The 20,562-nt window shown below is 40.8% G+C and overlaps 1 protein-coding gene across 5 annotated transcripts in view; it reads right to left on the reverse strand.

Annotated features, from left to right (window-relative positions):
* DHRSX (dehydrogenase/reductase X-linked) overlaps nucleotides 1-20,562 on the reverse strand; it is a 772,860-nt gene that overhangs the window by 401,073 nt on the left and 351,225 nt on the right. For all 5 annotated transcript variants that reach the window (XM_077480803.1, XM_077480801.1, XM_077480804.1 and 2 more), the window contains exons 2-3: nucleotides 9,541-9,648; nucleotides 2,963-3,031 (exon numbers count right to left, since the gene is read on the reverse strand). In XM_077480803.1, the coding sequence (XP_077336929.1) occupies nucleotides 2,963-3,031; nucleotides 9,541-9,556 (85 nt within the window). In that variant the 5' untranslated portion in view covers nucleotides 9,557-9,648. The remainder of the gene's footprint in view (nucleotides 1-2,962; nucleotides 3,032-9,540; nucleotides 9,649-20,562) is intronic.

A 20,562-nucleotide genomic window follows, 5' to 3' on the forward strand; every position in this document is an offset into this window, starting at 1 on the left:
TATAAATGTAAGTAGCGTAAGTATACTAATTCAGCCTGATGCCTCTTAAGCCGCGTACACACGGGCGGACTGTATGGCCTACTTAGTCCGTCATACAATCCGACGGACAGTCCGTCATACTTTCGAATGAACGGACTTGACCACACACGGATGTACAAACAGTCCGTCGAAAGCTTGCGCGATGACGTGTACAGCACGTACGACGGGACTAGAAATAGGAAGTCCAATACACAGCAATGCAACCTTTCGCCGTGTAAATCCTTTCTGAGCATGCGCCATTCTTAGTCCGTCGAACTAGCCTACTAACGAGCGGATTGTCCGCTGAAACCAAAGTATGACGGACAGAATTACGGAAAATCCGAAATACTTAGTACGCCAGACTGCACGCTGAAAAAGTCAGCTGAAGCCCACACACGAGCGGACTGTCCGCTGAAATGTGTTTTGACGGACTAAGTAGGCCATACAGTCCGCCCGTGTGTACACGGCTTTACAGTCCCTGTACAGCAGAGCTTTGATTTAGAGAGGGAGAGGCAGCACAGGAAGCCAATCAGTTGTGATCAAGTGCAAGGAACATATTAAGAGAAGGAGAAAGCAGAGTGACAGAGAGAGGAGAGCATCAGTCTGCTGCTGTCCAGTCAAGGGGGGGGGGATTGAGGGTTGGGGTCGGGGTGGGGCTGGGGGACAGAGGCCTGTGAGCGTTACTGAACATTAGCGGAAAAAAAATTGGGTATCTTCCCCTGCAAAATAGGGCTGTGTTTTGTGGTAGAGCTTCATAAAATCACAGAACTCGATGGACAAGAATAAAAATGCTTTTGAAGTCAAAACAGCTTGTATATACAGTGATGTGAAAAAGTAGGTACACCCCATAAAAAATCGTTGACTTTTTCAATATATTTGAAAAGGCAAATATTAGATAAAGGTGAGAAACTTGAGAAAATTGCACATAAAATTCATGTGGTATATTCATTTTAATGATCTAAATGAATGTTCATTACAAACCAAAGACAGGAGAAGAACCTCATAGCAACTGTAAAAAAAAATGATGCTGGAAATAGTATTTTTTGGATTTGCTTTACTGCTTTAAGTCCTGGGCAGCTTGCAGTCTACACCATATCAAAGTGCACTTCATCAGCATGTTAGGCCATCTGTTCAAAAGTTAAAGCTGATCTGGAAACACAATAATGATCCAAAGCACACTAGCAAAAACACCAAGGAAAAGCTCAAGAGAATAAAAAGAGAGTTATTGATTGCCAAAGCCCTGATTTGATTCCCATTGAAATGTTGTAGGGGGATTGTGAAATGGAACTTCATGCAAGAAACCATGTTTACATCATACTAACCTAAAGGGAATCAAAAATTATAAATACAAATCAAAGTCTCATGAAGTGCCTGTGTTCTCCTTTGTTAACACAATCCTCCCAGTGAATACACACCACCACAGTGTCATCAAAGAGCTCGTACAGGAGGCAAATGACCCCAAAAGATAAAACGGCCATATGCAGGAAGTATGCCCTCCTCCAGACTTGCTTCCAGACTCCTCCACTTTTTACATGTACCCATCTCTCCCAAGGATTGATTTTCTATGAGAAAGCAACCAATTACTCCAATAGTGTATACCAGTTAAACCTATTTTATTAAATAGAAGGAGTAAAACACTCACATATGCCAATGTACTATAGCACTAATCAGTACAAACATTCCAAATCCCAATCAGTAGTAAATGCAGCACGTGTTGACTCCAGCCCATATGGCTCCACCCCTGTGTTAATAAGCTACAAAATTTTTTATTTTTAGTTATGCATAGAGTGGTTTAGGTTTGGAACCCATGTCAAGTTTTTATTGCTGCCTATATCCCTGCTGGGGAGATTTACCCTCTAGACCACTGTTCCTGTAACTGAAAGTGAGGAGAATCCAAAATGTTGAGGTGTAACCAGAACAGGAATAAAGATAAAATATTCCCATTGGGGACACTGATGACAATTGTCTAAGTCCTTGTACACAAGGTCGGACATTCCGACGGAAAATGTCCGATCGAACCGTGTTGTCGGATAATCTGACCGTGTGTGTGGGCTCCATCGGACTGTTTCCGTCGGAATATCCGACCGACAAAGTTTTAGAGCTGGGCTATAACATTTTACCGACAACATGATCCGATCAGACTTTGTCCAATCGTTTGTAGAGAATTCCACGCATGCTCAGATCAAATTCCTAGACCAAAGCTATTGGCTACTAGCCTGAATGTAGTCCCATCATAATGAAATAACATCATCACGTTATGAACAATCAGATTTTCCAACAACTTTGTCTGACCGTGTGTATGCAACACAAGTTTCGGACAAAATCCGTCAGACAAAATCCAACGGATTTTGTTGACGGAATGTCCGACCATGTGTACAAGGGCTTAGAGGCTATTTTCCTCACTTTGGAGAGAACTTCTCTCACCTTCTGTATTGTCTACAGGGCAGGAAGTGAAGGTCTCCCAAATAGGCAACAGGTGGCCAAAACGAAAACTGACAGAGGTTCTGACCATTCTGTACTCCATCCAAAAAGTAAATTTATTTACCTCTAAAATGTTGCTGATTTTTGACAACTAGAGCAAGGAAAATGAAATGGCTCCCAATAGTGTTTTCTAGCTTTACTTTCCCAGTTTAATCTGTTTTCGCAAGTTGTTTTTACTCTGCTATTCATGAATCACGTGCGTTTATCAATCCAAAAGTCACAATATAAAAAGGCACAGATGTATCAGTAGTACCGCTAATGCATTTGCAAATCATTTGTAAAAGAAAAGCTTTACAAAATAAATGCAAATAAATTAATTTAAAAATATAAAATGATTGAAATGTTTATTTATGACTTACCCAACCAGCTAAACCGTATGGTCCACCAAACAGTATTACTAATACAGATAGTCCTCTTTTGGCTGCTATGCTTTCATGCTAGCGAGTTCATACAAAATGCATACCTTTCTCATTCAGGGTCTCTTGTTGTATTCGTCTCACCGCTTCATTGCCATCAGCTTCATTGTTTCCTGCTGTAATGGATGAACTGAATGTTTATTTACTGAATTGCAATGAAATATTCACAACTGTTGCACAGTTCTATTTAATGCTTTAAATAAATGTAATTCTTGGTGTGTGCTTTAGACACTGTCTGTTCAAAGAGCTGTATGAGAAGTTATTTTCTCCCCTAGTCATGTTTTGCTTTGATAGTTTGTATAATGGGTAAGAGCACCGGGATGCAGATTTTTTTTTTTGAATGTCTAGCCATAAACAGTTCATGCTCTCTCTAGAGCAGTGGTTCTCCTCATTGACCTCATTCTCCTCTGGGCTGCATCCTCCATCCTTCTGGGCTTCCAGCTACAGATACTCTATAACCTTCCACAGTGCATTCCAACTCCCATAGTGCCCCCTAACCTCCCATATTAGCCCCCAGTGCCCCTCAACCTAACACAGTGCCCCCAGATCCCTCAGCGCCCACAGTGCAACCCAGTGCTCTGCAGTGCCCCCTAGCTGCAGAGTCTCCAGCCTTCCCATAGAGCACCCAAACTCCAACAATATACCACAGCCCCAGCAGGGCCCAGCAATCTCCCACAGTGCCCCTGCAAAGCCCCCCAGCATCCTAGAGAGACCTTATCCCCTACAGTTTCCCCCAGCTCCTTCAAGAAACCTCATCCACTACAGGGCCATCGAGCATCAAGTATGCTGAAGAGCCCCCTAACTCCTTCCAAAATCCCTGTCCCCTCACTGTGACACCCAGCTCCATCTAGAGTCCTCCAGCATTTCAATACATACTTTGTATGCCCATACTTTTATTATGTGAGTATAATATTTTTTTTTTATATTGTGACATAGTCCCAATAAAGTTGACAGCCACTGTTTTGGTGTGTAGCCTGTGACACGTCAGTACTAAAGGGGCTGTAAGAAGTGCAAATGTGGGAGCACTGATCTGTTAGGAGGCAATACTGATGGTGATCTTTAGCAGTCACATCCAAGGTGGTATTAAACCCAAAACAGAAATGTAACATATAAAAGCTTAGAAATCCTTAGACGTTATACACCCAGACCAGTCCGGCTTTATACCGGAAAGGTCCATGGCCATTAAATATTCGCTGGCTATTCCTCAACATACAATCCCAAGCAGACAACACGGGAGATAGGGTGTTGCTGTCATTGGATGCCCACAAGGCATTTGACAGCATTAAGTGGCAATATCTTTGGGCCATGCTGACCAAATTTGGGTTCGGGCCCGTGTTCCTCTCCTGGGTACAACTCCTATACAACTCCCCCTCTGCGGTAATCAGAGAGGCCGGTTGGGTGTCCTCTCCCTTCCCACTTCATAGAGGGACTCGACAGCAGGGCTTGAGTCCTGCGGGAACACATGGGAAAGGCTTCCTTGCACTTTTTATACAGCAGGAACACCGTTCCCTTTGCAGGACTAGAGCCGCCCGAGCCGATCCTTCACTAAGCGGCGATGCCCAGCATCACAGCATAGTGAAGGACGGTGTCCTCCCCTCCCTTCCTTCTCCTCCAGCAGCCGCAGCTATACTATACAGGACCCCACCTGCCAATCTGCAGCGCTAGATCCCTGCTGCAATACTGTCATTGGCTGCTAGAACCGCCATTGTCCTAACAACCAATGACATCACCTGTGCTCCCTGCCCTCATCAGCAAGTTCCTCCGCCCTGCTTTTGCCCCCCTGCAACATGCTCCTTCGTCAAGGACTTATCCAGGTATACGTTTTTCTACTTTGTGATGGCTCAGTCACAACTCTGATGGGGAACTCTGGGGACACTCTGATGGGGATACCTGCTCTATGATGGGAATACCTACTCTCTGGTGGAAGGAATAGCCCCCCATCATTGGTGTCAGTGGGGGGAATCGAACAAGGGAAAGATCATCACCCATTGTGATAAAATATATATTTATTTGTATATATATTTTTTTGTAAACTGGCACTTTACAATAAATGTTGCACTGTATTTTCTATGAGCGTATCATTTTTATTTAATTTTTTTGGTGGGGGAGTGGATCTTGGGTGGGAGTTTCCGCACTTTTTTTCCCCAGGACTTGACCCATGCTCGACAGGGTTGCCCTCAATCCCCCTTACTCTTTGCCATTGCCATAGAGCCTATGGCAGCCCTAGTATGCTCCAACCATTTAATAACAGACTTTAAATATGGACAGATACATGAAAAACGTATGCTCTAAGCTGATGACCCTATTTTGTTATTGGGAGATACGTCGAGGTCCCTGGGGGAGGCCATGTTGGTGGTTAAACAATTTCGCTCATTCTCGGGTCTAGTGATTAATTGGAACAAATCCATAATCATGTTGTTGGACTCTGCGCAGGGCCCCACAATGCATGATATCCTGGTGTAGCGGCCATAATCCTTGGCAAGGCGGCCTTAACTTTTGGGCTCCGCTTGGCTGGTTCGTCCACGTCTAGGGGTTCCCAGAGTTAGTATGCAACAACTTTGGATACTGACACCATAAAAGTCCTTTAGAAAAGGTTTTTATTTGCAGGGGTAACATCCAACAACACAGTCTCATATGGGAACAGAGGGTAAGGGTGAAGAAACTCAGGAACCTTGAACCGCTAATATCAGAAAGTCTCTAATACCACCCAGAGAGTAGCCACTCGCAGCTGGGCGCTTCAAGGTTGAACAAATCTCTAGCCAGAGATTATGGCAGTCAGCACTTTGATGCAGGACTTGTGAAATCTTTGACCTTGAGTAACTGGTAACAGTAAGTGACTAGTAACTGAAAGTGAACAGGAACCTTTTTCCTCAGTACCTGGAACATTCTCTGTCTCCTTGGCAGTACTGGAAAAAAAATTCGTCAGTGTCCTTCACAACTCAGCAACCAAGCACTTCTAAGGATGCCAGCTTGTTGGCCCTCCTCTGAAGAGTCCTCCCCCGGTCACTTACACGAGCTGCGGTGCCCCTCCAAGCCAAGAGCACACCTGGATGCCTTGAATCCTCCCTCAGTTACTGCGCCCCGGACCAGCCGGTTCTGAGACTCGGGAACAGACGGATCCCTACCCCAGACCAGGCGGGTCTATTGGGGTTAGTCAACCGAGGCATGTTGCAGAGCGACGAACACTCCCGTGACTTGGGACCCCTCACGTTGCTACCCCGGTCCAGAATCAGGAACAGACCGCTCGAACGAACCTAGAACACGTGACTTCAACCTCTTAAGTACCCTTCCCCAGACTCCTCAGCAGGGCCCTGCGCACCCACTGATTGGCTCCGGGAAAGCTGATACCTAAAACGTCCAACCAGGCCTGGTTCTGAGCCTGTTATGTGCACTTAACTGTACACATGACCAGGCAGAACTCTAACACAGCCCAGACAAACTGATGTCAAAGTTAAACCTACACAATTAACCCTCAGAACCCCTTTATTGTTCTGAGGCAAAAACTAAATTTGTACATAACAGACATTTTGCCCAAAGTGTCATCGCTACACTGGTATCAACAAAATTTAAATACTTGGGAGTTTGGATCACGCCACAGCCTTGCGAGTACATATTTCTTAACCTCTCCCCATTATTAGGCCGGATCAGGGACAAATCTAAAATATGGTCAAATCATTGGTAGGCAGAGTAAACCTCATCAAAATGATTTGCATGCGGCAACTTTTATACATCCTGCATAACACCCCGATGGTAGTCACACTTAAAATATTTAGGGTCATTAATTCCCTATTTCTATTTCCTCTGGCTTAATAAACCCTCTAGAATTAGATTGGAACAGCTTCAGAAACCTAAAGTTGTAGGTGGGTTGGCCCTTCCCAACCAATGGTTATATTATTTAGCCACCCAACCACAACATATTGCCAGAGCCATGCCTAGTGGGTCTGATACAGGGGGAGGAGGTGGGGATCCTACAACAGCCCTTTTACAGCATATTATGGGCTCACACAGTGTGGTAATGGGGCTCGAAGCTCTATCATTTGCCAAGTCGAAGAGGCTCTTCCCCACACATGCATTGATCCCAAAAATTTGGGCTAAAACTCACCAACTACAGGATATCAGTGGCAGTCTGCTCCCTTTTGCAGGAAAAATGTGGGTTACCTCAATCAATGTATTTCCCTTATTTACAGCAATGACATGCAGCCAAGGCACAAGCAGGAAATAATCTTTGGATACAATCCCCTGCCTCTATCTTCTATATGTCAGAAGTGTCCCACTTTAAGGGCTTCATATCTAGATCATACGCTATGCTACTTTTCTTATTCTTAACTGGCTTTCCCATTAAAGTGACATCCCCATAGGAAAGAGACGTGGGTACTTTTGAAGAGGACCAATGGGCAGAGGCCCTACAGGCAATAAAGGGGTGCTCACTTAACATGGCACAACAACTATCACAGTTATATATTGTGTTGAGGGTTCACCTCACACCTGCGAGGCTGCATAAGATGGGCATCAGTGAAAGTGCTAAATGCACCAGGCGCTCTAGAGACCATGGGGACCTCATTCATTTATTGTGGAGATGCCCCAAACTACACCTATACTGGGGGGTTCTCAAAACCATAAAGTATTCATGGTCAAGGTCCCACAGGACCCTAAACTATGTATCCTTGGGATTCTTGATGATCTCCCAATTGAAGATAACCCAAAAAAGCCATTGGTAGAGCTCTTTTTCAAGCCCGTAAAGGTATCCTCCAACATTGGAAGGCAAGCGATCCTCCTAAGTTACGGGATTGGATAGCTCAAATGGGAGTCAAATTAAGATTAGAAAAATATATATTTCAACACAGGGGCCGGCCAGGAAAATTTGACATGTTGTGGGCTCCTTGGTAGAATTCTCCGGGACTATCCCTGCTAGAATTGGTAATTGACAGATTGCTTCTTTAAGATAGGTGATAATGGATCACTAGAGAACTGTATATTTGTATGAAGACAGATAATTGTACATGATTGGCTAGGTGAAAAATGTTGAAGCCTAGTTGGCCATATACCTACTGAATGTCAGGTTGTGGCATGTAAGAAAACCGAATTCATTTATTATCCAATGTTATGCTGGAATGACAAATTCTTTGAACTTGTATATTACCTTTTATATCAATAAAAATCCTTTTTTTGAAGAAAAAAAAAAAAAAAGAAATCCTTAGATGTGCTGAAAACATTAATTTTCTTTTTTAGGTCTTTTTTTCCTTTATTTTCACCTGATGATCCAGCCAGTAACACTTCCTCTCTCACGATCGGATTGTTGGCCAACAAAACCGTGGAATTTTGTCCAAAGGGCGTTGGCCCAAACTTGTCTTGCATACACACGGCCACACAATTGTTGGCCAACAATTACGAACGTAGTGATGTACTACGTTGTTTTTACAGCTCTTTAGCACCACCCTTTGGGCTCCTTCTGCTAATTTTGTGTTAGTAGAAGTTTGATGAGTGTTGATTCACACTTTTCGTTTCACACATTTCAGTTCACACATTTCAGTTCGCACATTTCAGCTTGTTTCTGAATGGCTGTTCGTCAACCAGACATGTTAAGGAATCGGAGGAGATAACGTGCTATTTATTATTGGCCATGGACAATGCCTTGCTTTGACATTATTTTTTGGCTGAATAATGATTTGATTTTGTATATTTTCTATATTTTTGGATGCATAGAATGCACTTTTTGGTTAAGTTCTATTGGCAGATAGCATGCCTTATTTTATTTTTATTTTTATAATGCACAATAAAAAAAAATGCGTAGAATAAACTTGGCTATGTATTTTACTTTAAATCACATTTTGGGAGTAGGTAATTACATTTAAAAAAATACAATGTAAAATTAACAAGGGACACCAACATAGTTGTATCTTTGTTCTTAAAAACTATGGGATAATAATGTTGTGGTAACAGTGCCCACCAGTGCCACCTCATCAGTGCTTACCAGTGCTGCCTATTGGTGCCCATCAGTGCCACCTTATCAGTGCCCATCAGTGTTGCCTTATCCGTGCCCATCAATGCAGCCTATCGGTCCCCATCAATGCAGCCCATCAGTCAGCCTATCTGTGCCCATCAGTGTAGCCTCATTAGCGCACATCAATAAAGGAGAAAAATTATCTTTTTCAAAATGTATTAACAAAATATAAAGCAGTATGGTATTTTTTGAAAAAAAAATCAGCCTTTTTAATAAAAAAAAAAAAACCCAGAGGTGATCAAATACCACCAAAAGAAAGCTCTATTTGTGGGGAAAAAAATGATAAACATTTAATTTGGGTACAGTGTTGTATAACCACGCAATTGTCATTCAAAGAGTGACAGAGCTAAAAGCTGAAAATTGGTCTGGGCAGGAGGGGGGTTTAGGTGCCCAGTAAGCAAGTGGTCAAGTACCTCTTTACTCCTCACGATTACCCATGCAGGAAACAAAATTAGGTCCAGTATTATTCAGAAGCAGTTTAATCTACTGGTGTGTTTTTGGATTGTAAAACAAAAGTTCATAGAAGGAATTGAATTTATAACTTCACACTGCAAGATTGCTGTCCAATACAAAGAACACAATTATGACTACAAAAATAAGTAGAAATAGAACAATGTAACCTACCTATTATCACGTGCATTCCATGTTTGGCTAAATGTTTTGCTGTATAATATCCTATCCCTCTTGAGCCTCCAGTTACAAAAGCAACTTTTCCATCCTGTCTTGGGAGATCTACAAGAAAAATAAACAAGGCAAAACATTTATAACCAATGCACATAGAAAAGAAAGTCGATGTAGAATTTTCCCATTGGACACTGCACCAGTCTTGGTTTGCTAACAGACTTGCTCAGAACAAACAAAACAACTTCCTGAGAACAAATAGACAATAAGATTTTGAATACTGCTCAGCTCCAAAACCTAAGCTGTTATTAATATACTATATGTGTAAATTAGAAATCCATTCTTTCAAAATGTTCAACCATTACAGTTAAAGAGGAAGTTAACCCTGAAAAAAATAAAAAATAAAAATAAACCCTGCAAGGCAAAGGCATAATGAGCTAGTATGCATAGCATACTAGCTCATTATGAATAACTTACCTGAGATCAAAGCCCCCGAAGCGGTCCTTGTTCTTTAGCCCCGCTGATGCCATGTATCCTGGAGTGACTTCCAGGTCCCGCTGCTCTGGCAAATCACAGCCGCAAAGTCACTCCGGCACATGTGCACGGGAGCCATAATTGATGGCATGTTCGCCTTCACTTGCGGTGCCTGCACCGCTGTCTATGGCAAGCATGCGCCATAGACAGCGGCGCCCTTTTTTGTAAAATATCTCCTTAGCCTTATAGGTTAAGGAGATATTTCTTGGACCTACAGATAAGCCTTAATCTATGTTAATTCTCCATAATGTGTAAAAAGGCTGTTTGATCAAGTCTTCTCTGATGCACACTTTCTTACACTGTCCCCAATTTATCTCTTTATAGCCCAGAGCCTTTGGAATCACTCTGCACATGCCCAGTTTGGTGTTTTGCTAGAGAGTTGTTTTTTTTTTCCTTGGGAGAATGCATGTGATCAGCACAGGACCAATCATCACTGTCCAGACAGAGGGTCAGGTGTCCTGCAGCCTCATAGGACAGTCAGAGGAGAATGAAAACTCCTTGACTTTCCATGTTCTGTGTTCTGTGGGAGACCAGATAGAGTGAATGCAGAGTCCTGGGTTTAGTAGCACTTTAACTCTATGGCGAAGAGTCGATTAAGAAAATATTAACCTCTTGCTGCCCATGTAAAACATATACAGGCTTCCTCTGGTTCCTCTTCGTCGTCACCTGTGTTCAACGCTGGACTTAGCAGACTTCCTGGAGGCTGCAGGAAAAGGACTGAACACCTCGTCTTCCATCACTGCCTTCCTGTGGAATAGGATGGACTAGGGATCAGACCGGACTGCACCACGTGCCACCAGCACAAAGATGAGCCTGTTTTTAATCTCTTTCCTGTAAGTGCATTACCTGTTGTGTCATTGTACCAAACTAAATTTATTGCACTTAGGTGGCGCTTCCTTTTGTTCCTTTGTCTCTCATGTAAAACATATGTACAGAGGCAAAGAAGGTGGCCCTGATCGCCCACATGCGCAGGAGTCCGAGAGAGTCCATACCCACAGGTGGCACAGGGGGTTCATGAATCATGACTAGTGTTTAAAAGTGGAACTAAACTCGCCTATCCTTTGCAGGCAAGAAGGCTGCCATCTCAGTCTTTGTTTGATGCGGCACATGTGATCAATTATGATACCAGTTATTAACTTCATTAACCCTATTATGAGGAGGTTTAGGAGAGTGGCGGAGACATCCGGTATTTCATTATCATGTACGCAGTCCTTTGCATTAGATCTGTAATGCCTTGTACACATGGTCAGACATTCCGACAACAAAATCTGTCTGATTTTTTGTGAGGGATTTTGTCCTAAACTGGTCTTGCATACACACGGTCGGACAAAGTTGTCAGAAAATTAGATAGTTCGGCTAGTAGCCAATAGCTTTGGTCTCATAATTTGATCTGAGCATGCGTGGCACTTTGTCCGATCGGAATTCTCTACAAACAATCAGAAAGTCTGATCAGATTTTTTCATCGGAAAATTTGAGATCCTGCTCTCAAATTTTTTCCGTCGGAAATTTACGACAGAAAAAGTCTGAGCCCACACACGATCTGATTTTCTGACAATATAATCCAATCGGACCTTTTCCATCAGAATTTCCGACCGTGTGTACAAGGTATAAGAGATTGATTGTATCTGATATAATGTATGGTTGGTATCAGACAGTTATCACTTTTCATACTGCCTGAGTATTAATTATATCTCTATATTTTCTACAAACATAGCTTACAGATTGCAGTACCGTTTTCATATGGTAATGCTTCAAAGACCAGGCATTAATTCAACAATTAACAAGCAATGGGTACAGTTTTCCTTGGATTTCTCAAATGCAAAGGCTTTACATCTGCTTTAAATTAAACACTTGTCCTCCGGAAGGCTTTACCCCCTTCATGACCAGAGCTTTTTTTGCTATTCAGCACGCAAATTTAATTTATTTTTATTGTATTTATTTTTTTCACACAGAGATTTCATTTTGGTGGTATTTAATCACCACTGGATTTTTTTTTCTTCATTTTTTGCGATATAAACAAAGACTGCAAATTTTAAAAGAAAACCTGATATTTCCTACTTTCTGTTATAAAACATTTTCAATCCAAAAATCGTATTTCTTTATACATTTTACAGGGCAGCCACGCTGGGCATAATCACATGCATATATATATATATATATATATATATATATATATATATATATAGATCCAGCTATAGCTATATAGAGATATAGCTATATATACGTGATTCTGCACTTCTGGGTAGGGGGTACGTACATGCTGCCAGCACTGCTTATGCTGTGACTTGTCACAGCACAAGCTGATCAGTGAGTGCCAGCTAATGGATGTCTGCCAGCACCCGTCGATCATCACGAAAATACACAGAACCAAGCTCTGCCTATGTAAACAAGGCCGAATTCCATCCTGACAGGGGTATTTTCTTTCCCTGCCAAGCCTCAAAACAAAATCCATCTCTTGCCTTAGTAAAAGCACCTAAAACAGTACACAAAACACTGGCTAGGCACACAGTTAACCCTTTAATCACCCTAGATGTTTCCCAGTCAGTGTCATTAGTACAATGATCACTGTATTAGTGTCACTGGTTCCCAAGTGTCAGTGTCAGAATGTCTGCCGCAATATCGCGGTCCTATAATACTTTATAATAATATAATAAATATAATACTATAATTCGCTGATCACCACCATTTCTAGTATATAAAAAAGAATTTGCCTAAAATTATGAAGGTGCAAGAAAAAAAAACGGCCTAAATAGCACCGCTCGCTCTTCCAAAAATTGATGTAACCTGCATAAAACTAAATCTTAACCTCTATAAACAACACACAATAGTATTTGTAATTAGGTCAACAGCTGCTTTAAAATATATAAAAAAATAAAAACAATAGCATTAAAAAGTCCAACACATCTTGTGTCCTTAAAATGCCATAGCAGCGCTCATGTCAGTTCATCCATATGTGACAAGCTTTTATACAATTCCACATATAAGACAAAGCGGTCAAGTGACTTCTTTAAATAGGTGAAGCTCTCGTTACAGTGATCCTAGTTGTTGTCAACCATGCACCACATACCCAGAACGCCACCACGTATATTATATTGTTGCAATTAACAAAAGTATGTCGGGTTTCCGTCACTCGGCTGGCAATACCTGTGGCTTTCTTTCTTTCCCTTTGTTGCCAGACTATATTATGTTTTGTGCACAGGGGGAGGAAAGATTGGTACATGACATTCTGATTAGCTGAGTCGCGGATTCTATTCTATTTTAAATCGGATTGTGACGTTGTGAGATCACGCCCTCAGTTGAAGTCGGAAGTGACGAAATGCGTCAGTTGCGTGATCTCCACGACAACTGGAAGTGACATTAGCGTGTCAGAGTCAGCTGGGAACCATCAGGAAGGAATCAGCTAAACTGTTTGTTTGATACAGGCGGCTTCCTACACAGCAGCACCAGTGACTATGCTACAAATGACTCTTTACACTGCTCTATTGTTTTAACAAGCTAGTACGTATATTATGTATGGGGGGCTATTGGCTACAATAAATTTTTGAAAAACAGAATTACGCTATGTGGCAATTTTACTTTTTCATATGATCCTGCTGCATTGGAGCCATCCATCCATCCTAATAGAATCTCAACAGAATTATAGGATGCCTTTGAAGTGACAACAAAAATTTACATTAAGTTGCATGAAATTGCAATATCTGGTGAGTGTATACCCTAAGGGAGTCTTACTCACATTCTGGGTATGTGGTGCATGAGTGACAACAACTAGGATCACCGTAACGAGAGCTTCACCTATTTAAAGAAGTCACTTCACCATTTTTCCTTATATGTGGAATCATATAAAAACTTGTCACATGTGGATGAACTGACATGAGCACTGCTATGGCATTTTAAGGACATTAGATGCATTGGACTTTTTAATGCTATTGTTTTGAAAGCATTGCATGACCGTGCAATTGTCAATTAAAGTAACGCAGTGCTGTATTGGTCTGGTCATGAAGGGAGGTAAATCTTCCAGAGGTCAAGTTGTTAATTGATTTGTGCAAAAGTGTCCATGGTATATGATAAACTATGGTATATATACTGGTATTTACATAGCTATAGACACTGGCCTGTAATAGTGGTGATCAGCAACTTAGGTCTAATGTACATGGGATGCCGAGGCAACCGCTTCTGAACATTTTTTTTTGACAGCTTGAAACCAGCATTTGAGATTGTGACACCAATATGTATGCGATTTGTTGACGCATTTCAATTTCAAAAAGCTTCTTCAGGGAAAGAGGTGGTTGTTCTGAAAATACAAATGTATATATCAGAAAAAATGTAGGGAATATTACATTGTTGTAAGGAATTGTGAGACCAGTTGATTGATAGGTAAAAGTTTTTTTAATAAATTTTAGATTTTTTTTTTTGAAGGTATTCTTTTATGTTTTCAGTTTACTGATAAAGTGCTATATTTTCACTGGTTTTGGGATCTCCTCACTGAACTATACACCTTTTGGACTCTGAGATATCTTTGATTATCGGGGGGGGGGGGGGGCTTTTTTTGTCGCTTTGGTTAATGTTTGACCTTTATTTTTTGGATTGTCAGGTAAGAATTGCATTCCATGATTGCCAAATAAGGGGTTATATAATTATAATTGATTATACTTTATTTGACAGATTAAATATTCCTGCTTGGGGGCCCTCTAGACACAATAGGGTTGAATTACTAAAACTGATGAGTGCAAAATCTGGTGCAGCTGTGCATGGTAGCCAATCAGCTTCTAACTTCAAGTTTATTAAGCTTTAACAAAAAAAAAAAACTGGAAGCTGATTGGTTTCTATGCAGAGCTGCACCAGATTCTGCACTCTCCAGTTTTAGCAAGTCAACCCCTATCATTAATTTTGTATGGGCAGTACTAGGATTACAATAGGATAGACCTCATGTTGATTCCCAAGTGAGTTCCTTTACAACATAGGCATTATGGCACCTCTCTTACTGTTGTTTCTATTCAATTATGATTTAAAAGTTTTGGATTACCACTCTTCATTGTATTCTGTACATTTAAATGTAGATCCCAATAGGGCTTTTTTTTGGTGCCCATTGTTCTTCCCAATTCCTACCTCGTGAGGGTGATCAGTGCATTGTGGACACACTCTAGTGGCTGGATGATAATTTTCAGTTTTCTTCGTTTTTTTTTTTTATGTAAGGCTGTCTATGCATCTTCGCAAGAATTTCTATATACATTTATGCTCAGTATTTATGAGCATTTTCCTTTGATATGTACATTTGCTTTGCAGAACAACCCCCTCTACCCCTTATGATTTTTTTAAATCAAAACACAGTCATTTTTGATGGGAAAATCCCTCCCGTGCAGCCATTGTGTTTTTGCAGCGGGGGGAGCGTCCCTGCCAGGAGAACACAGTGATTATTGTTTGCAGCTCTAACAGCCACTAGCAATAATCGCATGGAATATCCGACGTGCTGGTTGTACCCAAGTTTATCGATCAAATCGGGTACATTCAACCTGCCCATGCATGGTTTGAATTTCAGCTGGTCGTTGCTGAACTGGCCCAGATTCGATTAGTCTATGGCCAGCTTAAGTCCCCTTTACATTTATTTTGACTGTTCCCGGGAAATACCATAGAAGAAGGAATGCTAATATAAGTCCAAAGACTTTGCCTATGTATTCTATCCATCCAATTACCCCTTCTGTAAGGGGTGTACCAAGGTTAATGTGCTGAAACATCTTCATCCAGTCTCAGCAATCTGTATCCTTTGTTTCTACATTTATCCTAGCCCTGATTCTGTTTGCTTGAGAGCTAACCTTTGTCTGCCTGAAATTTGCTTGTTGTGTTTCCTGCTCTATGCCATCCTCTCTGACTTCAGCTTGTCTAATACTTATACTTCCTTCTTAAGGTTTATTCACAAATTGGCAGTGAATATCTGTCACATGTGAATAGGCTCCAGTCTTGTTTGTAAGCCAAAGGGCTCTCTAGAATACTCGGTAATGAGGTAATACAAAGTCAATACCAATGGGATAGGTACCAGAACTGTCCTTAAGAAGGCTACCAATGGCCCCACCAGTAGCAATCTGAAGCAGGTTCTGTATGATGGAGATGTTGTTTTTATGGGAGCTGGAAGACTGTGAACATGCTTGTGGAATGCCAATCCCAAAACTCGAATTAGGGTTTTACCTTATGTCCTCCTTGGTGTGATGGAAGTGTTTTTCAGCATTGGTAATAATGGCCAGAGGAAATGTTGTTATATGCAAACGAAACACCTGTGGAACCAGATTATTCTATGTTCAGTACTGTGAGCAATCACAAGGGCTGAAAACCTTGACTACTAAAGACCAATTACCCTGGTTTTTGCTCAGTTGCTCTGTACTCATTCTAACCGGTTCACTGTTGGATGTTCAGTAAAAGCTGACTTTTCCAGTAAAATCTCCCCTTCCATTATTTAGTTTACAGTATTTTTATTCTTCTTTTGCTGCTACTTTTTCCGATCTATTCCTCCCTGCTGCCTTTCTCATTGTATTCCTTTTTTTCTTGACAAAGTCCTGCCTGCTGATTTTTGTCTTTTCTTCCATTAATCTGTGACCTAACATTCCCTGCTGTTTTCTCCTAATAAAGCTGATTTGCTCTGCGCCATTCCTCATATATGATTCTTTTTTTTTTCTACTTTTCTATTTTTACTTCATATTTTATTTATATATATATATATATATATATATATATATATATATATATATATATACGTATACATACAGATGTGTGAAGTAGTATTTGCCCTTCCTGATTTTTTTTTTTTGCATAGTTCTCACACTTAAATGCTTCCGATCATCAAACTAATTTTATTTTTACACAAAGATAACCCGAGTAAATAGAAGATTAATTTTTTTTCATTATTATTTCATTTATTAAGGGAAAAAAGCTGTTCAAGCCTGCCTGGCCCTATGTGACAAAGTAATTGCCCCATTCCATGCTGAATCATGAATTAACTGTGATTAACCACAATTTTTTGGAAAGCTGAGTTAAATTTCCCTTGCCACAACCAGGCCTGATTATTGCCAGACCTGATGAATCAATAAATCACATAACTATAAGCTGTCTGACAAAGTAAAACACTCTAACAGATCACAAAAAGCCACACATCATGCCACAATCTAAAAAATTCAAGAACAGATTAGAAACAAAGTAATGTACATGTATCGGTCTAGGAAGGGTTTCATAGCCATTTCTAAGGATTTGGAACTCCAGTGAACCACGGGGAGAGCCATTATCCACAAATGGAGATAACTTGGAGCAGTGGTGAACCTTCGCAGGGGTGGCCAGCCTACAAAAATTACTCCACGAGCACAACGACGACTCATCCAGGAGGTCATAAAACAACCCAGAACAACATCTAAAGAACTGCAAACCTCACTTGCCTCAGGTAAGGTCAGTGTTCATGGTTAAACAATAAGAAAGAGACTGGGCAAAAATGGCATCCATGGGAGAGTTCCAAGGCCAAAGCTACTGCTGACCAACAAGAACATAAAGGCCCACCTTACATTTACCAAAAAACATCTTTATTATCCCCAAACTTTTAGGCAAACATTCTGTGGACTGATGAGACAAAAATTTAACTTTTTGGAAGATGTGCGTCCCGTTACATCTGGCATAAAACTAATACAGCATTTCATAACAAGAACATCAAACCAACAGTCAGACATGGTGGTGGTAGCGTGATGGTCTGGGGCTGCTTTGCAGCTTCAGGACCTGGACGACTTACCATAATTGATGGGAACCATGAATTGTGAGCTATACTACAAAATCCTAAAGGAGAATGTCCAACCATCAGTTTGTGACCTCAAGCTCAAGTGCCCATGGTCATGCAGCAGGACAATAATCCGAAACACAACAGCAAGTCCACCTTCAAATGGTTCAAACAAAGCAAAATTTAGGTTTTGGAGTGGCCTAGTCAAAGCCCAGACTTAAATCCAATTGAGATTCTGTATCGTGACCTTACATAGACCGTTAATGTTGGAAAACCCTCCAATGTGGCTGAACAATTCTACAAAGAAGAGTGGGCCAAAATTGTTCCACAGCAAAGTGAAAGACTCATTGCCAGGTATTGCAAATGCTGGATTGCAGTTGTTGCCACCAAGGGTGGCATAACCAGTTATTAGGTTTAGGGGGCAATTCATTTGTCATATAAAGCCAGGCAGGTTTGGACAGCTTTTTTACCTTAATAAATTAAACCATCATTTAAAAACTGCATTCTTTATCATTTTTTCCGAGTTTTTTCCCTGGAATTTATCCAATCAATCGATCGAACATATGGGCTGTTTTTTCTGGGTATGTTGCAGTCTTTTTTTTCCGGGGTTGCGATGCTCTCAGCTCCTTCCCTACCTCCCTTTATGTATCTCAAGGGGTGGTGGGGTTTGATCTCAGTGCATCGGCGTCATGCACAAATGGGCTCCTGGAGCGGTGTCAACAGACACTGCAAGGTGGCAGTCTATGTGTTTGTTTGTTTTTTTTGTTCTGTCTTTCCACCTGATGCTGCAGCTAAGATGGGTGGGTACCCACTTAGGTATGGATTATCCTCAGCTGTGAGTGTTCCCTCATCTTCTCACAGCTGCAAAAGACATCATGCATGACGCTGGCAGGGACCCGCCCAGGGCCTGGGGTATATGAGCTGGGACAGACAGACGGTTCACTCCTCCACTGCGCTCCACTAGGAAGGGATCACTCCTTAACTCTACATATAGGTAATAGAGTTTTATTCATGTTTTTTTTTTCTTTTCTCTCCTTTATGCACATACATTGTTTCATTCAGAGCACTGCACACATTTTTTCACACATTTGAATAAGATGATTTTGTATTTCCCTATCATCCATTCCAACTTATTTAACACACATTTAGCTTTCTCCTATTTCCCAATCATTTGTGCATATCTCATTCACACACATTTTTCAGTAATTAGCTATATTCATTTAACACGTTCAATCCAACACTCAGTGTCCTGCTTTTGGGGGTTTTTTTTGTTTTTGTTTTTTGTTTTTTTGTGTTTTTGGTCTTTTTTGGTGACACATCACACTTCTCTTTTTTCTTTTTCGCAGATTTGGGTAACACACATATACGCCTAGTGGACCAGTGTTGAGGGTGTCTGGTTCGGTTCCCCCTGGCCTGCCCCCTGACATTGTTGGGGGATGGTCGGAACCCTGCCTCAACCCCGGATGAGATGGTTATATCTCAGCTCTAACAGTTCCCATTGCTGGAAGTTCTGCCCAATTTTTGGGCTATATTGTAAGTCATTTTATCAATTAAGTGGATCAATTTGATACTCTCTCTATTTAACTGAGGTTCCACATATATTAATATTTGTCATATTTATTTGCTTTTTTAGTAAAAACATGCATCCCCCCCCCTGATGACTGGCAAGAAGCCAAGAAACGCGTCGGGTTCTCAAACTAAGGATGCCTACTTAAGCTTATTTTAATCCTTGATAATATCAATTTTTGTCCTATAGAGTTTGAATTCATGTGATTTCATGATTTTTGATTAGTAATTTATGTATTTCTGTTATGAACTGCATCCATGTATGTCCATTGATTTGTCTATACTCCAGATTCTCCAATTACTATTATGAAAATATATTGAGTGTATATCTATATTTATATTAATGTACTACCATTGTATGCATTCAGATCATGGACTACCCCTAGGGGTTATTGATTATAAATTAAATCTAAATCATTTCATTTACTCACATGTATTTATTATTTTTATTTTCCATTGACATTCTTCATTTACAGTCCCACTTGCCCCGCTTTTCTTTTTATGCATTTTGTATTTACTCAGGTTATCTTTGTGTAATAATAAAATTATATATAAGTACCTTTTTCCTAATCCATATACATCTATGACATGACCCAGCTGTTTCCCAGCCTGTCTGCAGGGAAACATAACCAGGAGGAGATTCTAGTCCTCTGCTGCTGGTGACATTAAAAAACAAAACAAAAAACAACAACAAAAAAACAGCCTTTGGATTACAATTTAAAAATAAATAAATAATATCAACAAACTGTTTTAAATTGGCATACAAATATTTATTTGAAATCAAATCTCTATTATTGTGTAGAAATGGGGGGTGTGTCTTAGAATGTGTCTTAGAATAAGAGGGAGGTGAAGCCACCATTAATCTACCTGTAATATCCAACCCCCTTTGTGTTTAGCTGGTTAGTGAGCATGGAGGAGGTAGGGAGGGAGTGTGATTTACCACTCTGTATATGCCCACATGTGTGACTCTATAGTCACATGGGCTGCTTAAATGTGATAGGGAGGAAATGCTCCACATAGAAACTCACTAAAAACTGAGCATGTGCAGAGTTGCCACCACAGCTGTAAAATACCTAGCTGCATTGGGGACATGAACAGAAAGTGACATAGCAAGCAGCAGGGTCAACCAGTTTTTTTTTTTTTTTTTTTTACAGAATAGTGAAACTGAATCTCATAGTGAT

The sequence above is a fragment of the Lithobates pipiens genome, unplaced genomic scaffold, assembly GCF_037356315.1.
Source record: "Lithobates pipiens isolate NorthernLeopardFrog02 unplaced genomic scaffold, aLitPip1_a1.2 Scaffold_16, whole genome shotgun sequence".
In the NCBI taxonomy this organism is placed as follows: Eukaryota; Metazoa; Chordata; class Amphibia; order Anura; family Ranidae; genus Lithobates; species Lithobates pipiens.